The sequence below is a fragment of the Giraffa tippelskirchi genome, chromosome 4 (assembly GCF_054371585.1).
Source record: "Giraffa tippelskirchi isolate mGirTip1 chromosome 4, T2T-mGirTip1v1.2.pri, whole genome shotgun sequence".
In the NCBI taxonomy this organism is placed as follows: Eukaryota; Metazoa; Chordata; class Mammalia; order Artiodactyla; family Giraffidae; genus Giraffa; species Giraffa tippelskirchi.
Window position 1 is genome coordinate 4,973,119 of NC_137278.1, and position 17,552 is coordinate 4,990,670.

The window sequence follows — 17,552 nt, forward strand, 5'->3', positions numbered from 1 at the left end:
TGAATCATCTGATCTAAATGTCATTTTTGGGCACACATTGGTACTGCCTAAATCTCTCTTTGCTGCTGCTGCTAAGTCGCTTTAGCTGTGTCCAACTCTGTGCAACCCCATAGATGGCAGCCTACCAGGCTCCACCATCCCTGGGATTCTCCAGGTAAGAACACTGGAGTGGGTTGCCATTTCCTTCTCCAGTGCATGAAAGTGAAAAGTGAAAGTGAAGTCGCTCTTAGTGACCCCATGGACTGCAGGCTACCAGGCTCCACCATCCCTGGGATTCTCCAGGCAAGAGTACTGGAGTGGGGTGCCGTTGCCTTCTCCAGTCTCTCTTTGAGCTGTCCCGTTTTTGTTTATTTCCCTTAAAACTCCTTGCAAATTATACATTTTTATTTACGTGCAGATTTGTTGCCTGTCTCCTCCACTAGACTCTTAGCTGTTGAAGTGTTTCATCTGCTAACCTAATGCCTAGCCTGCACTTGTATCGAATTAACAAGTAATTGTCGGATGGAAGAGGGGGACTGGAAGGCAAGCCGTTGCCCATCTAAGGCAGCTCCAGGTTCCAGTGCGTCCGTCTGTCTGTCCGTCTCCCCTCCTTTCCCCCCGCCCTTCATCCCTTCCCCACGTCTTCCAGCACAGCCAGCTTCTCACAGGGGAGCTGTTGCCAGTTCCCAGTCTTCTCCATGTGCTCCAGTCCAGGTTCTGGAAGGAGGCGGTGTACGTGGCCTAGCCAGCATGGGAGAGCCTTCCGTCAGACTGGCATAGGGCCGCCTTTGGACCCGGTACCTCCCCCTGTCCTGGGCCAGCTGGTTCTGCCCAGGACAGAAAATAGCAGCTGCTTCCTGGGCAGCAAGCCCACCCAGCAAGACAGGAGTGCTGGGTACAGTGGCTCTCCTGCTGCCACGCTCAGCGTGGGGGACAAGTAAAGGGTGTGTGTGCACGGGGATCCCTCTTCACGTCTCTACGAGAAGCTTCACGTTTCAGCATGTTGGAGAAAACAGTAGTCGGCTTCTCCTTTTGTCAGCTAACCCGTTTCCCACTTCACTGCCGCAACATCTTTTTGGAATCTCGATGCCCTATTTTTATACAGCCATCATGTTCTCCTTTTTCCCAGAGGGGTTTCTGTTGTATACTTGAATGTATGTTTTATAAATGAAAACGAACTAATTCTGTTTTGACAATTTGGGGGATTTTTCACAACACTGCTTCTTTACATCGTTTGTGGATTTTGTTGTTGTTGAGAGAAACGGGAAGCCAGATGAGAGGGGAGGACTGTGAGGAAGGTGGCGTTTAATCCTATGAAATGGAAACTTTTTTCTTAACCCTTCCTTGTCATGAAAATGGCTAATGAGGCCTGGAGAATGAGGAGGTCCTCTCTGCTGAAACTCCCCTCCCTCCAAGGCAGTTTTGACTATTAAAGAGACTAATGGATTCAGGAAGAGCAGAAGTACCCGGAGTGTTAACGTTGATGGCTCCTTGGGAAATGATTCAAAGTCACTCATCCAGGGAATAAGCCACCTAATGAAAAATAAACCTCATCTTATCAGGCAGGGTGCTTCATAATTGTTAAAAAGAATGACTTGCAGTCATACTAACAATTGCTCCCACATAGTGAGTGATAGTAGCGACTCCCCTGGACACTTCATAGTACTGGCTGTCTAGTCCTTACAAAGGGTTCTATTTTAGAGACGAAGTGGGGGCTCCCGGAGGCTGGTTTTCCCCAACCCACGCTGGTTTTCCACGCTGCTCTGTATATGGCAGAGGCAAAATTTGAACTTGGGTCTCTCAGGCTCCAAAGCCGTGGCTCTCCCTCCCACCCCTATGCTGTCTATCCCCCATGACAAAGGCCAGGAGGCAGTAACCCAGCCTGACCATGGATAGCAGATGCCAAGTTTGAATCCCAGTGCTAAGCCCTTCACAAGGCTGGTGTCATTTCCTCCTCCCAAACGCCTCATCCTGAGTCTGCAGGCCAAAAAACTGGGAAGTAACAGTCCAGGTAACTTGCCTCAAGTCACACAGCCAAAGGACTTCCCTGGGGGTCCAGTGGCCAAGATTCTGTGCTGCCACTGCAGGGGGCACAGGTTTGGAGAACTGAGATCCTGTAAGCCTCATGGTATGGCCAAAAAAAAGTCACACAGCACCAGGAAGAGGCAGAGCTGAAATCTAAACTCATTCAGTTCCATTCAGTCACTCAGTCGTGTCCGACTCTTTGTGACCCCATGAACTGCAGTGTGCCAGGCCTCCCTGTCCATCACCATCTCCCGGAGTTTACTCAAACCCATGGCCATCAAGTCGATGATGCCATCCAGCCATCTCATCCTCTGTCGTCCCCTTCTCCTCCCACCTTCAATCTTTCCCAGCATCAGGGTCCTTTCCAACAAGTCAGCTCTTCACATCAGGTGGCCAAAGTACTGGAGTTTCAGCTTCAACATCAGTCCTTCCAATGAACACCCAGGGCTGATCTCCTTTAGGATGGACTGGTTGGATCTCCTTGCAGTCCAAGGGACTCTCAAGCATCTTCTCCAACTCTACAGTTCAAAAGCATCAATTCTTCGGTGCTCAGCTCTCTTTATCTAAACTCAGGTCTATTTTTTCCCCAGAGTCCATACATGTTAACTTTTGAGCTTGCTTGCTTTACTGGCAAGTTTCTAACTTGTTGGTAGACAGAACCTAAAGTGAGTTTATTTGCCTTATTTTTCCTGGGTCTTTGTCGGAAGGGAAGATGTAGTTCACCTCTTGAGGCTATAACAGCTTTGCAGCTCCAGTCCAGTCCATCCCTGGGAGTTACCTTCCAGTTTGATTTTCCCTTTCTTGAATCACACTACATTGGACTGCATTTTATCATCAGAGGCACACCTGAATGTTCCCCCCCCCATCTCCACCCCCACAATGAGCAAAAAATAAGTGACCTTCAGCGTAGGAAATACTGGTTTTATCTTAGAGGATCCCTCGGTCTGACCTCTTGGTTTCCGTGTCACGTAGCCCATTTTCTTATGACGGTCTCGTTACTGTCCAGCTCTCCGCAGTGCCAGCAGCATCGTCCAGCCGTGACGGCAAGTTTATTGTCTCTACCTCAGCCTGGCCAGAGCCTCAGCCTTTCAGGGTTGGTCTGTGTCCGTTTTCTCCTGGCTGTTTCTAGTTTTACAGTTTTCCTCGAAAGAAACAGGAGCCGCTTTCCCTCTAGTTCCTCGTCCCCCTTGCTGCTCCTGCTTGGGGAAGCCTGCTGTGAGGAGAACAGTCCTGCCAGCGTGGTTCTGTCAGGACTTCACATACCTAGCAGCCGTGCAGAACTCAGAGCACTAAGTTCAAAAAGAGACAAAACAGCAAAACACTAAAATTAGTCAAAGCATCTAATAGATGGGGTTGGGGCTTCCTGGTGGCTCAGTGGCAAGGGATCACCTGCCAATGCAGGAGATGCAGCTTCGATCCCTGGGCAGGGAAAGATCCCCCAGAGAAGGAAATGGCAACCCACTCTGGTATTCTTGCCTGGGAAATCCCAGTCGGACACGACTTAGCGACTCAATAGCAATAACAATAGCTGGAGTCAGGAGTGTGAGTATAAAGCCATTTGGGAAGGAGGCCAAGAGCCTTGTCAAACAAGATTTTGAGCCACTTACCAGAGTCCCCGAATATATGACTGGCAGTTAGAGGATTAGAGGGTCCAGGGCTCTGTGGTCGCCCTGTCTTGTGATTTAGAGATGCTGCTGTGGGGTCAGGGACCAGGCACAAGAAGTGGAAATAGCGAGTGGCAGGCCCTACGCAGAAAAGCTGTGACCTGGCACTCAAATATTTCTAAACCTCAGCTGCCTTCTGTTAAGAATGGGAGGAAGATGCCTGCCTGGGGTGCATCACAGGGTTCTTAGATGGAGGAGGGGCCGCAGCCCTGTGGGCACACCCTGGTTCTTGTCTTAGAGTCAGGGATGTGTCCACATGATTCAGTGAAGACCCCTCAGATGTCAGAGGAATGTTTTTTTCCAGGTCACATCCCAAGAATATCTCCTGGAGGAATGTTCTGTGGAACATCATCTGGGGAGTGCTCATCTGTATAACCAACCCCGCCTTTCAAAACGTGGGATGAATTGGACAGGCGCCCGGTAAGCATTTTCCAACAGCTCGGTGACACAGCACCTTCTCCCCAAACTCCTTGGGTACACAGTGAGCCCCACGTGGTAAAGCACTGTGCACCCCCCAGTTAGTGCAGGCACAGCTCAGTTTAATCACTTTCTTCAAGGTTAGTTGTCATTCAGTCACTAAGTCATCTCCGACCCTCTGCAACCGCATGGACTACAGTGCGCCAGGCTTCCCTGTCCTTCACTGTCTCCTGGAGTTGGCTCAGACTCATGTCCATTGAGTCGGTGATGCCATCCAACCATGTTGTCCTCTGTCGTCCCCTTTTCCTCCTGCCTTCAGTCTTTCCCAGCATCGGGGTCTTTTCCAGTGAGTCACTTCTTTGCATCAGGTGGCCAAAGTATTGGAGTTTCAGCTTCAGCATCAGTCCTTCCAATGAATATTCACGGTTGATTTCCTTTAGGATTGACTGGTTTGATCTCCTTACAGCCCAAGGGACTCTGAAGAATCTTTCTCTAGCACCGCAGTTAAAAAGCATCAAATTCTTTAGCACTCAGCCTTCTTTATGGTCCAACTCTCCCATCCATACGTGACTACTGGAAAAATCATAGCTTTGAGAGCTATATGGACCTTTGTCAGCAGAGTCATGTCTCTGCTCTTTAAAACACCTTCAAGGTGGGAACCATGTTTGATACCTCTTAACCTCGTGAGGCTTCAGTTTACCCCCTTGAAAATGAGACAGTTGAAAGTGACTTTTTTAAAACTCCAACTCTAAAGTCGCATAAACCTGCATCAGTGTCCTCACCCAGAGCTTCACATAATACACGCACTTATATATTCAGGGAATAAACGCTTATCGGGCTCGTTCCCTTTATCCCCATCCTTCTTTGTAATTAACACAAAGGGGAAGGTTCTTAGTTCCATACCGAAGAACTGTTCCTGAACCTCCTATAGGTGCCCATCTGCCCCTCCCTCTCTCCCTTCCCCTTTCTAACTATACTTGGAAAAACATCACTGCAAGTACATCAGACCCCTTATAGACACTTCCAGAGTAAGCTTTTACCTTGTTTGTAGCTGGAAAATAATGTTTGTGGACATGTGTGTTTATGTGGTTGGTTTTTTTTTCCAATGTATCCCTTCCCCAAAGCAGAGCTCAGCCATGCATCCTTTGTCTGGGTGACAGATACTGTGCTACCCGCTTCCCCTCCCAGTCACAGGCTCGATGCTGGACCTGAGGGTGCAAATAAGCCATTGATCAGCTCGTCTCCCCTTCATCCTAGACAGCTCTGCTCAGGCTCAGGGTGCCTGCTCCCTGCACAAGCCCGGGGGTTGAGATTGCAGGTGATCAGCTCCTCTCCCCTTCTCAGCTCACCTGGTCTCAGCTACCAGATTTGTTATATTTGCATTGGGTAGCAGTTGGCGGCAGAGCAGAATGAAATATTTTTGCTATCCTCAACTTGCCTCCCACTTTGCAGCTTGTCTTGCCATGGTGAACTAGAAATTTTCCCAATGTCATACCGCTTGGCAGATGAATGCCATAGAACAGACTGAGAAGACCACCCATTCAGCTCCAGCGCCCTTGCAAGGGGAGGTGCTGTGACAGGTCTCTAAGGGCACTTCCTGAAAGGGTGATGGCCTGCTGGGTGGTCTGCTCCAGCAGCTTCATTTCCAAGTGCACCCCGGTTCTCTCTGGAGAAGCACTGTGCTCCCCTCGACTTCACAACTTGCCATGTGAACGCACTGGGACCAGCGCAGGAGGGCTTGGTGAGAGAGCTGCTCAGTGCAGAGGGTTACCTTGGCAACGGCAAGCCCGCTTCATTACCAGATGGCATTAGCGTTATTTGTGGGATCCCGTGGCAGTTGCCAAGCACAGACCTGTAGCCCCGTCTCTGGACATTTTGCTCTGACCACAGCCAGCATTGATTAGTACGTAGAACGGTGTCCATCGGCCTGTATATGGTGCCCCACCGTATCAGTCTGCCAAAACTCCAAGGTCGTGGCAGCCGGCTGCATGCAAGTGTGTTAGAACTGGCACAGTCCAGACACGAGAATGTGAATCATGATAGAGTGACATGCAGGCTGGAAAGAACATTAGGCGCACAAAGCCCCTTCTCGAGGGCCAGGGCATGAAGGGCTCATGGGACCCTCTCAGCCACACCACCTCTGAGTTGAACGAAGGCTGATGGCTGGTGCATTGTATGACTCACCACGCCCCCGTGTCTCCCATGGATCGTCCCATCTCATTGCTCAGCAGGCCCCTCTGCACTTCGCAGCTGAGTGAACAGGCACAAGAGGTGGCTGGCCTTGCCCTTGGTCACGCTGCCTGTAAGTGGCAGGTGTGGCACAGAGTCCAGTGCACTTGACCTTCATATTCAGTGGCTTCCTTTGGAAGTCAGCGAGGTCAGCCCCTGTGGCAGCCTCGTCCCGTCCCCACAGCACCCACACCTCAGGCTTACCAACTCTTAGCAGCCATTCAACAGGAGCGTGCTTTTGTTCGAACCTCAGGGCCCACACAGCTGTCACCCCCTCTCTGCAGCATCCCTTTCGCCCAGGTGTGACAGCAGAAGGGCAGATTAGTGTAAGTGGTAGTTTCACTGGACCAGAGGCAGTGACCATTCTTGTTCCGGCTTTGATGTTAACTGGCTTCAGATCATTTCACCTCTGCAAAGTCCAGACGAGGGTGTGGGCTGAGCAGTGAGGACTGCCTCAGGAACATAGTCTGTGCCGGGCCCTCTGCCGCACCCCTGTCAGTGAGTTGCCTCCTCTACTCCTCAGGGTGGTTCTCAGAGGGCACTGTCGGCATCTTCATCAGATGGAGGGAACTGACATCAGAGAAGGCAAGGGATGGGGCCAGGCTCTCCCATAGCAGAGCCCAGACCTCATTCCAGATGTGCCTGATTCCAAAGCCTCAAAAGGTTGAGCTTCAAAATTGTGTGTGTAGTTTCATTGTAACCATGTTAAAAATTCAAAAGGCCATAAATCTGTGCATTTTCAGCCTAGTTGAGTACCAGAGTCGTTTCGGACTTATAAAAAATGAGAATTGATAAACTTCATAGTGCATGGCAGGTTTGAGAGAGAATAAAAGTGAACCAGAGCCAGACTTCACAGCATTGAAGGTCCAGAAGCATCCAGCTCAGGAGAGACATAGCCGGAAAGATGCTCTTGGTGTGCCTCCGACATGCGTGCGCTCTCCCTTACGGGTGGACCCGCGGTGCAGGAGCGGGGCATGGAGAGTCTGTCCCAGGACTCCGGAGCGACCAGGCAGGGGGGTTGGGGGAGTGTGACTGGCTGACGGTGGGTGTGGAGGTGGGAAATATGATTGGTAAGAAAGTGGTATGCTGGTAGAATCTCATGTTTAGAAAAGAAAACACTTAAACCTCAATATATAAATGAACATAGGATAAGAAAAAGAGGGGGATGGTAAAAGGAAAACTGTCTTATTCCAGATTCATAAAATGCAAAACAAAAATTTTAACCTGTCAAACAGTGATCTGCCCCTCTCGCCCTGGTTGTAGACTTGAAATACCATATCCCATGAAAAGAACCAGAGCTGCTTATGGAAGTGGCTGATTCATGACCTCAGGTGGGACTTGGCACAGGACAAGCCTGGAGTATTATATATCAGACAGCACCCATCACAGAGACCAGGGTTACGACCTGACAGGCCTGGAGTACTATATACCAGAAAGCAAGGAAGCCATCACGGGGGCCAGGGTTACGACTTCACAGAGATGCCCATAGGCCACAGACAGGACAATTCGAGCATCCAAACGAAGAATTGCATCAGATACGTATACGTCAGATCTGCTTCACATTTTGAGTTCATAGTAATGTTAAGGGGGAAAAGCTAACCCATCTGTTGATACATTGGAAGTAAACTAGAGAACTAATGCATTATTTGAAAACTGGCAGATAAATGGAAAGAACTGACCTTTTAACCTGTCTTTCCTATATAATAAATTCACCCATTGGGTAACCAATTAGTAGGTAAGTGGAGTTTTTCTTTATAGAAGTATTCCAGCTAATACCTGAAGGCTGGGTGATCCCCTTGGAGTGCGACCATCTGTAACCCCTGGTGAATTTAATGGGTCAGCAGCTGCCAGCGTCACACACTGAGATGCCTGACCTCCCATGCTTCCTGTTGGCAGACTGTGACACCCCCGTGAAGCAGCCCTGCCAAAAGAAAAAAATAATAATCAAGCCCACATCTCATAAATTACCAGTTTACAGGAAGTACAGAGTAAGGAAGACCATGTAAAGTACAGCGCCGGGACGCCATCAGCAGAATCCAGGCTGGAAAGCCATAGAGAAAATGAGGCAGTTTCTTCAACAGATAAAATGGGGGGAGGGGCGAGAGAGAGATTTTTAGTTTAGGAGAGACTTTTGAGACATCCTCCAGTCACATGTTATGGACCCTATTCAGATCCCAAGTCAAGCAAACTTTTTGAAAATGTGGCCTTGGTGAGACTGTTGGAAATTTAAACACTGACTGACCTGCAGATTCGATAACACTGGAGAATTCCTATTATTGTTTCAGATGTGGAGTGGTTGCATGGCTGTCTGTTTTGTTTGTTTTCAGAACCCTCATCTTTCAGAGATCCAGACTGAAATGTTTACAGATAAAGTGATATCTTGGCTGTTATTTGTTTCCAAATAATACAGGAAGGGGAAAGTAGGTGAGGATGTAGTTAAAACAGATCTGCCAAGAGTTGTTGCCATTGGGGTGGGTCCAAGGAGGTTCTTTATACTATTTCATTTACTTTTGTATGCTTTTTTTAAGGCTTCCATGATAAAAGGTTTAAAGAAAGTAATTAAGTCGGTACTTCTGGGAAGGGGGTGGATTTTATTTTGTTCTGTTGTGGTTTTCTTGTTCAGTCGCCAAGTCGTGTGCAACTCTTCGCGACCCTATGGACTGCAGCACGCCAGGCCCTTCTGTCCTCCACTGTCTCCTGGAGTTTGCTCAAATTCATGTCCATCAAGTCGGTGATGCTATCAAACCATCTCATCCTCTGCCGCTCCCTTCTCCTCTTGCCCTCAATCTTTCACAGCATCAGGGTCTTTTCCACTAAGTTGGCTGTTCGCATCAGGTGGCCAAAGTATTGGTGCTTTAGTATCAGTTTTCCAATGAAGATGCAAGGTTGATATTCTTTAGGACTGACTGGTTTGATCTCCTTGCTGTCCCTGGGACTTATGTTACAGTTTAATAACACCCATTGCTGATGGGAGTGGAGAGCAGACAATAATGTTCTTAACCCTTATGGTTAGCAGTTGGTAGATTGTATCAGAAGCTTTAAAACATTTTTGTACTGTTCACCCCGGTAAATTACAGCTCTACAAACCTATCCTCAGGAAATAATCCCAAACACAGCAAAAGCCAGGTGAACAAAAGTACACATTGCAGCCAAATATTAATATTAGGGAAAATTTGGAAGCAACTAATGTCCAACAGTAGGTTAAAGAAATTATAGTATATCCACTCAGGAGAATGCCAGGCCCAGGTGTCTTGATGTTTTTGAAGACTGCACAGCAATGTGGAACAATGCTTACCTCATAATTTTAAATAAAGTTTTGACTTGAAATTATATATTTAGTTTCAGTTATAAACATGTGAAAAATTCAAAACCCATGAATCTTTGATAGTACAAAGATTAAAAGGAAGTACCCCAAATGTTAATGGTGATTCTCTTTGGATGGAAAGACTATAAACAGTTTATTCCTTTTTTCTCTAATTTTAGATTGTTCCATAGTAAGCCTTTATTAACTCTTATTAATAGTTAACTTTAAAATATCAAAATTCTCTTTTTATCAGTTAAAGTCAACTAGATCTTGCTTCTTTTTAAGGAAGCAGTTGCTCAGTTTTCTATGCTTATTATCAAAGAGACTTAAAATATGTTGGAAATGGTAGCCCCGTTGGAGGAGGTGTGCTGGACCATCACTGTAGCTCAACAAGAGGCAATTAACTTCAGTGCTTATGACTTCAATTCTGTTCAGTTCAGTCGGTCAGTTGTATCTGATTCTGCAACCCCATGGACTGCGGCACACCAGGCTTTCCTGTCCATCACCAACTCCCAGAGCCTGCTTAAACTCATGTCCATCGAGTTAGTGATGCCATCCAACCATCTCATCCTCTGTCGTCCCCTTCTCCTCCTGCCTTCACTCTTTCCCAGCATCAGGGGTCTTTTCCAGTGAGTCAGTTCTTCACATAGGTGGCCAAAGTATTGGAGCTTCAGCTTCAGCATCAGTCCTTCCAATAAATATTCAGGACTGATTTCCTTTAGGAATTGTTGATATTAATATTAATTAGGAATATATTAATATTAGGCTGCAATGTGTCCTTGATTTCCTTTAGGAATTGACTTTGCACTCCAGGATGTCTGGCTCTAGGTGACTGGTCACACTACCGTGGTTATCTGGGTCATGAAGATCTCTTTTGTATAGTTCTTCTGTGTATTCTTGCCACCTGTTCTTAATATCTTCTGCTTCTGTTAGGTCCACAGTCCTTTAGGATTGACTGATTTGATCTCCCTGCAGTCCAAGGGACTCTCAAGAGTCTTTTCCAACAAAATTCAAAAGCATCAGTTCTTCAGTGCTCAGCCTTTTTCATGGTCCAAATCTCTCATCCATACATGACTACTAGAAAAACCATAGCTTTGACTATACAGACCTTTGGGAGCAGAGTAATGTCTCTGCTTTTGAATATGCTGTCTAGGTTGGTCATAACTTTTCTTTCAAGGAGCAAGCTTCTTTTAATTTTGTGGCTGCAGTCACTGTCCACAGTGATTTTGGAGCCCAAGAAAATTAAGTCTGTCACTGTTTCCATTGTTTCCCCATACATTTGCCATAAAGTGGTGGGACCGGATGCCATGATCTTAGTTTTTTGAATGCTGAGTTTTAAGCCAGGTTCTTCACTCTCCTTTTTCACTTTCATCAAAAGCCTCTTCAGTTTCTCTTCACTTTGTGCTGTAAGGGTAGTGTCATCTGCCTATCTGAGGTTATTGATGTTTCTCCTGGCAGTCTTAATTCCAACTTGTGCTTCATCCAGCCCAGCATTTCGCATGATGTACTCTGTATGTAAGTTAAATAAGCAGGGTGACAATATACAGCCTTGACATACTCCTTTCCCAATTTGGAACCACTCTGTTGTTCTATGTCTGGTTCTAACTGTTGCTTCTTGACCTGCATACAGATTTCTCAGGAGGCAGATAAGGTGGTCTGGTATTCCCATCTCTAAGAATTTTCCATAGTTTGTTGTGATCCACATAGTCAAAGGCTTTAGCATAGTCAGTAAAGCAGAAGTAGATGTTTTTCTGGAACTCTCTTGCTTTCTCAATGATCCAGCAGATGTTGGCAATGTGCTCTCTGGTTTGTCTACCTTTCTAAATCCAGCTTGAACATCTGGAAGTTCACAGTTCACATACTGTTGAAGCCTGGCTTGGAGAATTTTAAACATTCTTTGCTAGCGTGTGAGATGAGTGCAATTGTACGGTAGTTTGAACATTATTTGGCATCACCTTTCTTTGGGACTGGAATGAAAACTGACCTTTCCTAGTCCACTGGGAAGTTTTCCGAATTTGGAAAACTTGGCCACTGCTGAGTTTTCCAAATTTGCTGGCATATTGAGTGCAGCACTTTCACAGCATCTTCTTTTGGGATTTGAAGAAATAGCTCAGCTGGAATTCCATCACCTCCACTAGCTTTGTTCATAGTGATACTTCCTAAAGCGTACTTGACTTTGCATTCCAGGATGTCTGGCTCTAGGTGAGTGATCACACCATCGTGGTTATCTGGGTCATGAAGATCTTTTTTGTACAGTTCTTCTGTGTATTCTTGCCATCTCTTCTTAATATCTTCTTCTGTTAGGTACACACCATTTCTGTCCTTTATTGTGCCCATCTTTGCATGAAATGTTCCCTTGGTATCTCTAATTTTCTTGAAGAGATCTCTAGTCTTTCCCATTCTATTGTTTTCCTCTGTTTCTTTGCATTAATCACTTAGGAAGGCTTTATCTCTCCTTGCTATTCTTTGGAACTCTGCCTTCAGATGGATATATCTTTTCTTTCCTCATTTGCCTTCCGCTTCTCTTCTTTTCTCAGCTATTCGTAAGGCCTCCTCAGACAACCGTTTTGCCTTTTTGCATTTCTTTTTCTTGGGGATGGTTTTGATCACTGCCTCCTGTTTGTAACAGTGTTACGAACCTCAATCGATAGTTCTTCAGGCACTCTGTTTATCAGATCTAATCCCTTGAATCTATTTCTCACTTCCACTGTATAATTGTAAAGGATTTGATGTAGATCATACCTGAATGGTCTAGTGGTTTTCCCTACTTTTTTCGATTTAAGCCTGAATTTTGGAATAAGGAGTCATGATCTGAGGCACAGTAAGCTCCAGGTCTTGTTTCTGCTGACTGTATAGAGCTTCTCCATCTTTGGCTACAAAGAATATAATCAATCTGATTTCAGTATTGGCCATCTGGTGATGTCCATGTGTAGAGTCTTCTCTTGTGTTGTTGGAAGAGGGTGTTTGCTATGACCAGTGCGTTCTCTTGGCAAAACTCTGTTAGCCTTTGCCCTGCTTCATTCTGTACTCCAAGGCCAAATTTGCCTGTTACTCCAGGTGTTTCTTGACTTCGTACTTGCATTCCAGTCCCCTATGATGAAAAGGACACCTTTTTTGGGTGTTAGCTCTAGAAGGTTTTGTAAGTCTTCATAGAACTGTTCAACTTCAGCTTCTTCAGCATTACTGGTTGGGGCATAGACTCAGATTATTGTGATATTGAATGGTTTGCCTTGGAAATGAACAGAGATCTTTGTGTTGTTTTTGAGATTGCATCCAAGTACTGCATTTTGGACTCTTTTGTTGACTCTGAGGGGTACTCCATTTCTTCTAAGGGATTCTTGTGCACAGTAGCAGATATAATGGTCATCTGAATTAAATTCGTCCATTCCAGTTGGTTTTAGTTCACTGATGCCTAAAATGTTGATATTCACTCTTGCCATCTCCTGTTTGACTACTTCCAATTTACCTTGATTCATGGACCTAACATTCCAGGTTCCAATGCAGTATTGCTCTTTGTAGCATCGGACTTTACTTCCACCACCAGTCACATCCACAGCTGGGCATTGGTTTTGCTTTGACTCCATCCCATCATTCTTTCTGGAGTTATTTCTCCACTCTTCTCCAGTAGCATATTGGGCACCTACTGACCTGGGGAGTTCATCTTTCGGTGTTCTATCTTTTGGTGTTCTATCTTTTTGCCTGTTCGTCGGTTCTCAAGGCAAGAATACTGAAGTGGTTTGCCATTCCCTTCTCCAGTGGACCACGTTTTGTCAGAACTCTCCACCATGACCCCTCCGTCTTGGGTGGCCTTACACAGCATGGCTCATAGTTTCATTGAGTTAGGCAATGATCCATGTGATCAGTTTGATTAGTTTTCTGTGATTGTGGTTTTCATTCTGTCTGCCCTCTGATGGAGAGGGATAAGAGGCTTGTGGAAGCTTCCTGATGGGAGAGACTTCAGTGCTTATGACTACCAAACTGTAACTGGGTTCTTTTCCTTCCCGCGCTTCCTTCCAAGACAACATGTAAATTAAAGGGAGTTTCTGTTCCTGCCTTGGTGGTTTATTGGCATCCTTAAATAGTGATTTCCATTTTACAAGAAATGACCCACTAAATGTTACAAGGTGTAGCAGAATTTAAAAGTACTATGCAGATGTAAGATGCGTTTATTAGCATTCTCTTAAATATAAACAAAAGTGCCATGTCTTTTTCTTAACCCTTTTATATTCTGTCCATTGAGGGCATATAGAACTAGAGATCAAGTCAGCATTATTGAAGGAACCCGGTGTCAGTAATGTTCACTGACACCCAGGACTGAGCAAGGAGAGAGACTGTTGTTGTTGGGGACAGTAGGGTAAAAACTGCAGGAAATGGGGAATAAGGGAAGGCTGGCTGGAGGTGGCACCCCCAGAAATGGCCTGCATGCTGGAGTTGCAGCATGAGGAGTGCTGTTTTCGGGGAGACTCTGGTCTGAGCCCAGAGGGTTCCCTGTAGCCAGTTTTGTGAGGTCAGAGCTTCACGGAACAGCCCTGACAGTGGGCCTTGGTTTGGGTCCTGTGCCCAGTCTGTCTTTAGGGTCTCACCTAGGAGATGAAAAGAAGAGGCCTGACAAAGTATCGGAAGGGTTATGTGAGCCCCTAAAAGAATGGAAGGTGCTGTCTCTCTTGAGGGCTGAGTCTGTTCAACAAGCACATCAGGTTATTTTTCCCCTTTGTTGTTGTTTAGTCTCTCAGTCATGTCCAACTCTCTGCAACCCCATGGACTGTAGCCCGCCAGGCTCCTCTGTCCGTTGGATTCTCCTGGTGAGAATACTGGAGTGGGTTCCCATTACCTACTCTAGGGGATCTTTCCGACCCAGGGATCGAACCAGCGCCTCTGGCATTGGCAGGCAGATTCTTTACTACTGAGCCACTTGGGAAGCCACTTTCCCCTGGCATTTATGAAACTGCCCTTTTTGTAACTGGTGTTGGTAATGTTTGTTTGTCTTTGGCGGCATCACATGGCCTGCCGGATCCTAGTTCTGCAACCAGGGATTGAACCTGTACCTCTGCAATGGAAGCACAAAGTCTTAACCACTGGACCATCAGGGAACTCTCTTAAGTTGTAAGAGAGTAAAAATACTTACATGTATTTACAGGATCATGTTCCTTTTTGAAGATAAAACTCAACTACTTTTCATTTACCTTCAGAACTGCTCCACTTTTCTGCCATCTGTTAAAAATAGATAGTTCAACCAGGGGGTATCTGGTGTCTGCCTTTCATCTCTCTCTGTCATACTCTCTACATATTCCATGAGTGTACGAAGGATCATTACATCATATGAAAACAAATGTGCTCACTAACTCCTGCAAGGCTGCAGTCCTAGGATCACCTTTTAAGAAGGTAATCTTAAGACAGAAAAAAATAAAAGGTAAACTTGCTTTCTCCAGCAAACAAATGTTTAGAACTTATTCTGAGAGTTTATAAGTCAAAATTATAAGTAAATTCAGGGTAGTTAGATGAGTTGGGACCTGCACCATCTTAAATGCCTTAGGAGGCTGGCACAAGGGGTGACCACCATGCCTTCCTTCCTCCGTGTGTACACTGGTGCATCTCTCAGAAACAGACAGAGGTGGTTTTCTTCTCACTGTCTTGCCCAGCTTGTGTGGTTTGCATGTTCAAGGGTGAGCATTCATGTTTGCCCTCATGTGTTTTGCCAGGTGACCTTGGGAAAGGTGTTGAAAGTGATCGTTGTCATGCGGAGCCTGTTCATTGATCGAACGATAGTGAAGGGGTATAATGAAAACGTCTACACAGAAGATGGCAAGGTAAGCAGGCTGGAGTCTTTTGTTTTCTCCGTTATTTTCTGTATCCCAGAACAAATGTAGTCAAGTCCCAGATGAATGACATTAAACACTGGCAATCATAGCTGAAATGATCAACAAGCGTAGATTTATCAATGTGAAGCCAAACGCTTTCCAAAAAAGCATTTCTCTCTCTCCCCTTGCATTTTTCATCAGGCTTCTGCTTTTTTTCTTTAAGCCTGATACCCTTAGTTGAATTTCTAATTTATCACCTTGGACCCCAGTTGCCTCATTAAATGTGTCTTCTGAGGAAATGGATTTCTTTCTTTTCTTTCCTTTCCCCCCGCCCTCCGCCTAGTCATGCAGCACATCAATAGCCCAGGGTTCAGCATTTTGCTTTTCCGAGAACCATGAGGAAAATTCAAGTTAGTGTGACACACAGCCTGCCGACCGTCTTTTTCCTTGAAACTAAGGGGTAACCCCCAGAAGTTCCATAGCAGGGCATGTTGAGTACTTCTGTTGAAAAAAGATGAGTTATTTCCGTGGGTGATCTGTTTCATGGGATGTTCACCTGCGTGAACCCGTGATTTCTCTCGACCGCACACTCTCCATATGGAGATCGAGCACGAGAGGATGCTAATAGGAGCCGACAGGCTTCGTTTGTGTTTGCTTCCAGAGCGTAATGGGCATTCTGCCAGAGAAACCCACCTAGGTACATCCTGGTCACTGCTGGCACTGAGCCTCCGTCTTCTCCTCTCCCTGGAGCTTTCCCTTTTTTTCATGAATCCCATTAAAATGTAAAAGTTTGTTAGTACCAGCACTTAGCACCCAACGGCCACGTTATAATGAGGATCGGACACTCCAAAAACAGGTGACGAATGTAACTTAGCACATACCTGTGCGTTATGTAAGAGGTGTGACCCATACAGTAACGAGGTCTGTATTTTGATCAAGGAACCCAGCATTTTCGAATTTCCACATTCCACTCCAGTGTTGTCAACCGTGGGCAGCTTACTCTCACTCCCAGGGCTCTGCCAAGTTCTCATGAATCTCCCCATGGAGAGGAAAGCATTCCTCAAAGGAAGCTTTCCCCCTTCTTTTTGGAAAGACCAAAATGCCTCTTGAGCAAGGGCAGAGAATAAAATAGATAATCGGGGCAAGCATGACCTGTGGTGTGTGTGACTCGTCAACTCTGATGGCAAGTCTAAGAGTGAAATCCCAAACTCCTTCGCAACAGCAGAAGCAAGACTGGGTCGGGGGAGACCCTCGCCCAGAGCCCGAGTCAGTGGTCATTCTTGTGGCCTCTGTTTGTGGTTTACAGCTTCATAGTCACCCCTGGTGTGAGTCCCAACCCATGCTCTCCAAGGACTTACAAATACGTAAAAGTTGTGTGCTAAGAATGACTGTGCTAGAAGAGAAACTGAATTCAGGACAAAAGGGAAGTGTACTCTGAACTCAGAGTATAAGGAGTAGAGGTTTTACCTACTCTGCAGTATCCACATCCGTCTTAACATGATCTTTATTTAACTGCCCCATACTAAAAGTGTCCAAAATCATGCAAGGGCTTTGCCACCTAGTTGATACTCAGTAAATGATAACTGCTGCTGTATTATTTTTATTCTGCACTTAAATCTGGGAGTAAGAAAACAGTCTCACGTGTATGTGTTCTAGAATTTCTCTCTGATTCCTCCTCCTCAGCTGTTTGAAGTAGTTCCTTTCCTCCCCTCTACCTGCTTGACTCCCAGACTCCCTGGGGGCTCCCTCCCCTCTGCACTCCTGCCTCTCAGCCACCCTCATGTCCCTGTGGTTGCCTATGTCCCCTCGTAGAGATCCCTCCTGATGTGTGTCAGAGTCAGACCCCCTCCCCAGCTGGACCTCAGGTTCAGCCTGTCCATAATCAGCCTCAATGCTCCTGGGCCAGTCCTCACCCGGGGTGACTGTGCCGGCCAACTGCTCAGGCCTGCCTCCTCCATTCAGAGTCTGTTAGCAGGCTCTGGCGAGTCTCCCTCTTTATCCCTGCAGCCAGTCACTTCCCATCCATCTCCACTTCTCTTCAGTTCTCCTTGTTTCTCCACCAAGTTGCAGCCTTGGCCTCCTCACTTCCTGTGTCTAGTCCTGCTTCCCTCCCCCGTCTGTCCTTCACTTGGCCTC

General features: G+C 46.3%; 1 protein-coding gene across 2 annotated transcripts in view; it reads left to right on the forward strand.

Moving 5' to 3' along the window:
- MED27 (mediator complex subunit 27) overlaps positions 1 to 17,552 on the forward strand; it is a 220,080-nt gene that overhangs the window by 175,259 nt on the left and 27,269 nt on the right. Inside the window, exon 5 of one of the 2 annotated variants that reach the window (XM_081594703.1) lies at positions 15,318 to 15,425. The exons of the other annotated variant lie outside the window; for it this stretch is intronic. Within the exon in view, the coding sequence (XP_081450829.1) occupies positions 15,318 to 15,425 (108 nt within the window). The remainder of the gene's footprint in view (positions 1 to 15,317; positions 15,426 to 17,552) is intronic. 2 annotated transcript variants of the gene reach the window in all.